The sequence below is a fragment of the Hyalella azteca genome, unplaced genomic scaffold, assembly GCF_000764305.2.
Source record: "Hyalella azteca isolate HAZT.00-mixed unplaced genomic scaffold, Hazt_2.0.2 contig15388, whole genome shotgun sequence".
NCBI classification, from domain to species: domain Eukaryota; kingdom Metazoa; phylum Arthropoda; class Malacostraca; order Amphipoda; family Hyalellidae; genus Hyalella; species Hyalella azteca.
Genome location: NW_025945244.1, coordinates 39,982 through 48,696, shown reverse-complemented (window position 1 = coordinate 48,696; position 8,715 = coordinate 39,982). Strand labels below are relative to the sequence as shown.

The following is an 8,715-nucleotide window of genomic DNA, read 5'->3' as shown; positions in this document are numbered from 1 at the left end:
TGCAGGCCATTTAGCCTTATTAGAAACAATTCCTTTTTTTATCTCCAACGATAGTGAAATTATGCATTCGATTGCAAATCTTAATTTCCAACATGAGGCTTTCAATTTAATGTCACGTCAATAAAATTCAGGCTAAAATTCTCAGTCAACGCTGCATAGTAACCGCGTCTCGAAAGAATGAGACACCGATTGTCACTATCGTAATTTTCACATCATAAAGACGATAACCAAACACTGTCTGGCATTCAGCAATTATCACTGAAGCGCATCAATTAATCACGTGACTTACATTCAAATAGTTCATGGCTTAAGTCTTATACCGAAACTTTATTTATCTGGCTATCATAATCGTTAACCATGGTAACTATTCTTCATTAATTATGTTGACTCTTCTCCAAAGAATAGATTTGCAGAGAACTTCTTAGTTAAACGCGTCAAGTTTTTTAGAATTTTTTAGAGTAGGTACGTTAACTCATCTTATATATAATTGTCACACAAATAGAATAGCCTTTTTCGTCATATAATCATCAGCAGTATATTAAATTGTCCTGTGTACACGTATTCTTATCATTCGTTTGCTTTAATCGCAGACCAAACAGGAATTTAAGAGTGAAAAAAATGTTAAATTCCCGGATTTTTATCGATGAAGGAATGAGATGAATATTATGTGAATTTGCTTTCTTTGCTTTTTGATTACATTTTAATAATAATAATAATAAATTTATTTGATTAAAATTTATTTTCCAGTTTAATTTATGTTTACAAAATCTAGAAATCGAGGATATTTTATGAACAACCTCTTATTATCCTCTTTATTATCTTATGAACAACCATTTGGTTATAATAAATTCAGTCTATAGACTTATAGTTTGACTCGCAACAGTACAGAACACTCGCCCAGCTGCCGAACTCTGATAAGCTATCAGTTGTCCCTAGAATATTCGCTCCTCTACTTTGCTTCGTTAGTAGACAGCGGGATGATGAACTCTATCATCAGTTTGATAAACGCGTTCCTCCAAGGAAGTCACTAAATAACTTGTACACTGCTATAAGTTTCCGCGAATATATGATATAGATAAGTAATCCGAATACTCTTTGGTGGTATTACTGGATAAAATTATTCGATCATCTCACATAAAATGAGGTCGATTGACACATTGCACTTATCAGTTTATTTAGTGTTGCTGTTCACGGTGCCAAAACAAGTGTGCAGCTACAAGATTCTAATGGCCCTCCTTTTAGAGAGCGATTCAGTTCATTTTTTCTACACGAAGATTGCACGGCATTTGGTTGAAGCTAACCATTCAGTCACGTTTCTGACCTTCCATGATTCTTCTTTTACTCATCCAAATTTTGTAAACGTAAACATTATGGAAGGGGAACCTCCGTTGAAAGGTAACGCATTCGACATGGTAGACCTTGAAGCCGCCTTCGACGTTTTCTATGCTGAAATAGCAAGGATCGGAACTCGGTTGTGGGAAAACCAAGATAATAAAAAACTATTCGATAACCGCCACGAGTTCGACGCCATCATTACATCGGCCGGTGGAAACAGTATTGTCTTGCCGTACGCAATAAACTTCACGGGACCACTCATACTGATACAGAATGCGGGTGTTGAATATTTCGCGACTGCTTTCTCCGGGAACTGGCTGCCACCCTCTGTGGTGCCATCCATTTTAATGCCGTACGATGAGCACATGAGTTTCTACGAGCGATGCATGAACGTGTTAGACTTGTGGAATTTATACCACGGAGATTTGAGTTCCTGGTACAAATTTGAGTCCAGTTTTCTAGAGAATTATTTCCCTGGGATTGGTGACATCTCAAGGTTGGTGTTTTGCCCGATAGAAATTTTCTGTCGCGGAAGGCCGCATAATTCCTATGGATATGTAATTTAAATTTTATGTTTTATTTCAAGTTAATTGAATTTAATATTACGATTGATCCAAGTGATAAACAACTGCGAATGTCTAAGTGATATTCATGAACTTCTTGCTTAATTTAATTATCATATAAGATATTTTATAATATATTCCAATATGTTAATCAATTGAGCACAAACCTTACAAGGTTCTACGGACAAGCCTCCCTCACCCTCATCAACGGCCACCACGCCCTGGACAACCCATTGCCCCTCCTGCCCAACCAAGTGGAAATCGGCACTTTGAATGCCCACACTCCCGAGCCTCTGCCCCAGGTATGCCTAGAGATTTTCAAGCGCTTTTTTCTCATAATTTCAGATTAAACATTCTTATAGTCACTTATGTTTCACTAATGAATGCGCAAAATCTATAAACTATCTAGAACGGGCAAAATCGCAGTCCAAGCTTTGATGAAAAAATTGGTTCGTATATAAATCTAATATATATTTTGGACAACTATTGATCCAAGCCTGAAATTTTCAACAAGTTTAACATTTAAAACAATACCGAATATAATGAATGAAGAAAACTAGTTATTTTCAAGCTGACATTTCTCTTTCAACGCTAATATAAAATGAAACTTTTTTATCAATCAATAATATTTCGCAGTTGTGATTCCCCCAAAGCAATGTTTAGAACAAAAATATTTTTTGCCACAGGACTTGGAGGAGTTCGTCGCCAGCAGCGGCGACCACGGCGTCATCTACTTCAGCCTCGGCAGCTACGCCAGGAGCTCTGACATTCCAGCGCGGGCAAAAGTTAGTCACAGAGACTCACAATACAAATATGCTTAATATAGAGTTAAATGATTATTTAAAGGAGGAAAATGAATATTTGAAACAGCGTTTTTGCTGTTCGGTTAAGATTGTGGCCTTATACAAATATGTCTATGGTCCACTTGAATACCAACAGCGCTAACAAAATTCGGGACTGCCTAGACTTCGGCCGAACAGGCAGTACACTCAGCGCAAAGTTATTTTGGGTCTGCTTGGTCACCCAATCGAAATCGAAATCAGTTTCTGGTCAGAATCTTTTATCCGAATTTAAGGTCGTCTGACAGAATGACAAGGGTTGGCCGATCCGAGTCATACCGAGCTATCAAGTTGCCCATAGGCGACCCTCTGAACCCTGAGCTGAAGCGGGCATGGAGAAGCTGATTTGCGTGCTCCCCAAGTCCCAGGCGGCCCTAATGCAGGGTCGTGCAGCACGTTCTAAATTTTGTTAGGGAGTGCATGTAAATTCAATAAACATACTAAATCCTTTATTCAGAAATGAAGAAATACAAAAATTTTAGCCGAACCACTTGGGAAATTTGATAAAAATATAACAAAAATGTTTCAGCCTTCGCCTTCATTTATTTCAGACAAATCATAGAGATTTTAAAATTCTGATACGTTGCAGAAGTCCTAACTTTGTGAGATTCGAATAGAAGGAACTCTTTATAAAATCATTCCAATTCACACCAAAGTATTGTTCCCCGACAAGATATCTTAAAAAATTAAAAATTTATCCCAACTTACGAAGACTCATTTACAATGAATTAAAAAAATCAAATTTGCGCCCAAATTTTTTCCATCCGCAAGATGGAGTTTGTGGAAGCTTTCCGAAGGCTGCCACAGAAAATCATATGGAAATATGAGGCGGACGACCTCGACCTTCCCCCCAACGTCCTCACGAGGCCATGGCTTCCCCAGCAGGACATTCTGGGTAAGAGTTCGACTTTTAGTTAACATGTGTCCTAGCAATTGTATTCTAATTATGAAATCCAAATCGCTTTATATTACATTGAAAAATAACTATTAAATAAATTAAAATCCGCTTAACTGACAATCTTTCGTTACAATCTGAAGTGATAAATAAAAATGTTACTTAATTTTTTTAGTTCTTTTCTGAAATTTTCTTTGGACGCTACCGACAACGAGATCCTCAAGCGCAGAGAAAATAAACATGGTACAGAAGTTCATCAAAATGATGAAATGGCAAGCCTTTTTATCTAAATAGCGAAATAAAAGTTTTGGCTGTGATATCACAGCCGTTTCAACAGCTCCAACAGTTCCATCAAACACTTTGGTCATCTTTGGTCTCGTCACTAACGTGTTAGGTATTCAGTGACGACAATTTTTTGTAATCGTAAAAATAAAATCTAAACATTCTTCGAACAGGCCACCCGAAAACTCGAGTGTTCATCTCGCACTGCGGCATCATGGGTGCGCAGGAGGCCAAGTACCACGGCGTACCAGTGCTCGCCGTACCAATCGCCTTCGACCAGCACCGCAATGCCGCGCGGATGGTGCGCCAGAAAGTCGCAATTTCGCTGTCATGGAACACGGTCACCGCGGACCAAATTGTTGATGCTCTCTATATCCTCGTTAACGACACAAGGTGAGTTCATTAGGTAAGGATTCGATTAATGTTATGTCATCGTGATACACGTGCCCACTGCAGGCGCAAAGTGGCTTTCCGGTATGCATATAGATGTGTCCAGGCGTTCGGATGTGGCATCTGATCATCAAACTAATATAATAAATTGGCAAAAAATGAAGACGAATTAAGGCACAAAATCGATCTTTGAGCTCTACAAACCATCAGAATATGTATATCTTTGTATCTCATGTTTCTTTCTAACTGTATTTTTTCACCCTACAGCTACTCGGAGCGCGTGCGTCGCACGTCCGCCGTCCTGCAGGATCAGAAGGAGAGTCCCGCGGACCGCGCCGTGTGGTGGGTAGAGTACGTCATCCGGCACGGTGGGGCGCCGCACCTGCAGTACCCCGGCCAGCGTCTGCACTTCCTGCAGTACATCTGTGCAGATGTGCTGCTGTTCCTCGCTGTCTGCACATACCTTGTGTACAGACTGGCTAAATGCATCCTGCTCTACTTCGTAAACTTGTGCTTTGGAAAAGTCAAACCCCAGAAGACTAAAATTAATTAACTTCTCTGAGACTAAACGAAGAAAATACTGACCGAAAATTTTGTTGTTTAAATCACTTGTTCTCAAACAATGTTTCGAGTTTAAAGGTTTGTATATGCATTTGCTGGAAATTTACAAATGGTATTTTTTGTTAGGAAAATTTAATTTCATCACCTAATTGAATATTTTAGTTCTGGTATATCTAATAATCCCTGGAGCACCGCACGATAATTTCCAATTTCGAATTATGTGCAATTTCAGAAAAAAATCTTCCATGCATTTGTCCTTGAACTTTTTTATACCAATAATCATTTCCTTCACTCAATACTGAGCGAATGACATTTAAATCATAATTAATATTGATAACGTCCAGAGTTCACATACAGAGGTAAATTAAAGAATCAAAAAATTCCCTCCGACTGATACAAATCATGAAAATTTTCTGTCGACAGCGTTATTAAAGTTTACAAATTAACGTCGTCCCATCTGCCAAGTTAATAAGGTGAATATCCCACTCAAAAATTCATGAGGGAGACGAAGGTTGTAATTTCATTCGCCTGCCAGATATTTTAAAATTAATTTCTTGGGCTGATTGGCTTAACAATTTGAGTGATGTTGCTCCCAGGACAATAAAAATTTGATGACTTCCTGAGTGACCTATTGCATTTGATAATTTTTGTTCACATAAAAAAGTGGAATTTTGTATAAGATTTTTTCCTTTCAGTGAAAATTCCAGGTTGAAGTAAACGCAGGGTGCTCTGGGAATGATAGTCCCAAAAATTCCAAACGTAATATAATAATATAAATGATATTTAGGATAGAAGTAATCACGAAATTCAAAATTATGGAAAATTTCGTTTGAGAAAAAATATGTGTATGTTATATATGTGTGTTAGCTTGAAGCCCAGAGCATGCTTTATACGTATTAACGTTTTTCACGTTTACACGTTTTTTTTACGTTTTTTCAATGAGTCGCAGAAGATTTCTTGCTAGCACCAAGATATAAAAAAGCTGGTTATCAAATGGCATTTTAATGGAATGCAACGCTTCGAACATACAATATTCATTATCAAGCAGGTGAAAGGGTTTTGCATCACTTGAAATTTAACTTTTGAAAATGACAGTGGCACAAATCAATGGTATTGTGGATGCAGTTCAAACTATTAGCTTTAAATAACTCTGAAAATAATTTCAGCGTCCGGACGAATTCTGTAGTTGGGAAGTTGATAGCTGGAGACTCGCTCTTGATAATGTAGGCCTTAGCTATCACCAGTCTCGATGGGTCAGGGCACCGCATAACTATGCTGGTGCAGGCCTCCAATGTTGCTCGGGTGATGGTCTCATTGTGAGCCTCCCGCATTTGGTTCTTAGGTCCTCCAGATGTAGGTGGCATGTGAGTTGACGGCTTATGGTTGTGCCAGTAAGACTAATGTAGTTCAAGTTTTGAAGAAGTCTGCAACCTTCTTTATTGCATGAAAATTAAAAAACAACATTAGTTTCTGGGAGTAATTCAGGTTTATTATAGGGATTATTATAATGGCACGTATTAATCATGACTCGTACAGTATTTATTATTTTTGTAGTAGCAGCAGTCAATACAAAACAAATGGAGCGACGCACTAACCGTCAGACTGTCCCTATATTTCCTAGCTGACAGTCGCTAGTGGTTTAGAGTCTATATATATAATATATAGTGGCGCACGGAGTAATCGGGTATTGACCCGGGGCCATACTTTCAAAAAAGTTAAGAGATCGTAAGTTCATCAGCCAATCATTGACGGCCTTTCAAGCAAAATCTACCTATCATAGACAATAAAATAGTCCGTAAGTACTTACGTTCACTTAGCGAATTTTGAAAGTATGGCCCCGGGTTCATAACCAATCAAAGCAAAGGTTTTCGACTTCTCTGAAGTCTCAGACTCTCAGTCTCAGCGCACACTGCACATTACCGCGCTCGCTATTGACAAGTGATGAGTTATAGTTGTGTCGTGCGTTACGTTGAGCTCACTGTTGCTTTTGTAACTATCGGTGCTGTTAAATTAACATAAGAGTTAGCAAAACAATAAATTAACATAAGAGTTAGAATAGAAGTGTCAGCATTGAAGAAATAGGCCCATGGCCTGTTGCAGATTCTGCACTTTTCGTGACTTGATTCACAAGGGATCTGGCCTTCGGAACGCGATCTTTCCATAACTGACGATTGATTGAGATAGCTGCTGGACTTATTGCAAGACTCGTAAGGTGCTAGGCATTTCAAGACTGAACATATGTTCCTGCATAGCTTCGTCTAGTCTGTTCGTGTAGGCATTCATACTCGGAGCCTCAACGATGCTATCAGGGAGACAAATGTTGTCGCATGTATGTGTTACGAAATTTTTTAGTTTATAGCCGTGGCCCTGGTGTTGGTTCGTGTTTCAAATTCTAGTAATCCTTCTGGGACCTTGTATAAACCGTAGGTACTAGGTATACTTGTATATGTACTTCAATGAGGTCACTACGCAGACGTTGAAAACAGAGGCTCGGAAGCTTCATAATTTCAAACTTTTATTCACAAAGCTTGCCTTTTAACCCCGGAATTATCCTTGATGCACGTCTTTCAACACTCTCGTCTAAATTTTTGTCATTTTCTAGTTTTGCTGATCACATGGCGTTTCCAAACTCTAGGTTCGGGCGAACGACAGCGAAAAACAACAGTTTCATCGCTTCTGCATGTATGTACTCGCAAGAGCGTCTGGTCAGTCCAAGTTGTTTATTGGCTTCATTAACTTGAGCTTCAATATGCCTAGAAAATTTCACTTCATTGTCGACAATAACTCAAAAATCTTCTTCCATTATCGACTTCGACATCATCACAGTCGTTGTGAAAGACGTTGTAGATGGAACCTGCTATCAACCATATGAACAGCGTCTTAAACAAAAAAAAAAGAGAGAACATCAATATAGAAGCAGCCGAATATATACTATTACATAGGAAGTAAGCAAAAATACAATGTATTTTGATGAAATATGTGTTCTGGGTTTTTTTAACAGAATCTGGGAGAATCTGTGTGTTTTTTCAGTAACTGTCTAAGTTTTTCTCAAATTATGGCTGGGGGGTGGGAGGCTGAGAGCCTGAGCCCTGGCCGCACCAGTGCGCGCGTCCAGAGCTCGAGCGAGTAGTTCGTTGCTCCGTGAGCCCGCCCGGTGTTACTTTATAATATGATGTTATAGGTTATAAAACCTATTATATCCATGTATTCCTCTATCGTCTTTACTGTGTATGATTCCAGAATTCGTGATTCCAAATTCATGTTATTAAGTGCATATTAAAGTTGTCACTGCGAGTAATGCCACGCCGATATATGGGTAGCCATTTTTACGAATATTTGCTCATGGGCTCCTACATTATGGGTAATAGCTATTTCTTAGTATGAATTCGTCTAGGGACAATTATTTTGAAATCATTATTTGCTGCATACTAAGACGTACCGATTTGATTTTTTATACCATTTGTACGAATACATGTTGTGGTTTAATATGGTACTTATTCTTGACAGGCAAATGAAAATGGAAAAGCACACTATTTATTTTCCAATAATTGTGTTCTATGATGGTCTGGAGGTGGCCATCCTAGCTGTAGCTGGTGACATCGGCTGTCTGGACAGACTTTAATTTGCCTCCAGCTCAATCACAGAATCAGATTCATCGATCTTGCGATCTTGCCTTAATCAATCTCCTTCAACAAAAAGTCCGGAAAGAAATATCAACATTTTAAAATATAACTAAATTTAAGGGAAGCGTCTGCCCCAAAATAAAAAATTTTTACTTCTTTTGGTTTTTATACTCATCTTAAAGCTTACATTCTGATGCATCTAACGGTACCAAAACCATCTCTGTACG

General features: G+C 38.5%; 1 protein-coding gene across 2 annotated transcripts; it reads left to right on the top strand.

Moving 5' to 3' along the window:
* The first annotated feature begins 866 nt into the window (after positions 1-866).
* Positions 867-5,676, top strand: LOC108664321 (UDP-glucosyltransferase 2). Of its 2 annotated transcripts, none has more exons than XM_047884402.1 (6): positions 867-1,831; positions 2,074-2,200; positions 2,594-2,683; positions 3,509-3,632; positions 4,088-4,307; positions 4,572-5,676. In XM_047884402.1, the coding sequence occupies exons 1-6, from the start codon at positions 1,140-1,142 to the stop codon at positions 4,855-4,857; spliced, it is 1,539 nt and encodes a 512-aa protein (XP_047740358.1). In that variant the 5' UTR covers positions 867-1,139; the 3' UTR covers positions 4,858-5,676. The 2 variants fall into 2 exon arrangements, with proteins under 2 accessions (XP_047740358.1, XP_018006382.1); XM_018150893.2 differs by having other exon boundaries at positions 2,585-2,683.
* The last annotated feature ends 3,039 nt before the right edge of the window (positions 5,677-8,715 follow it).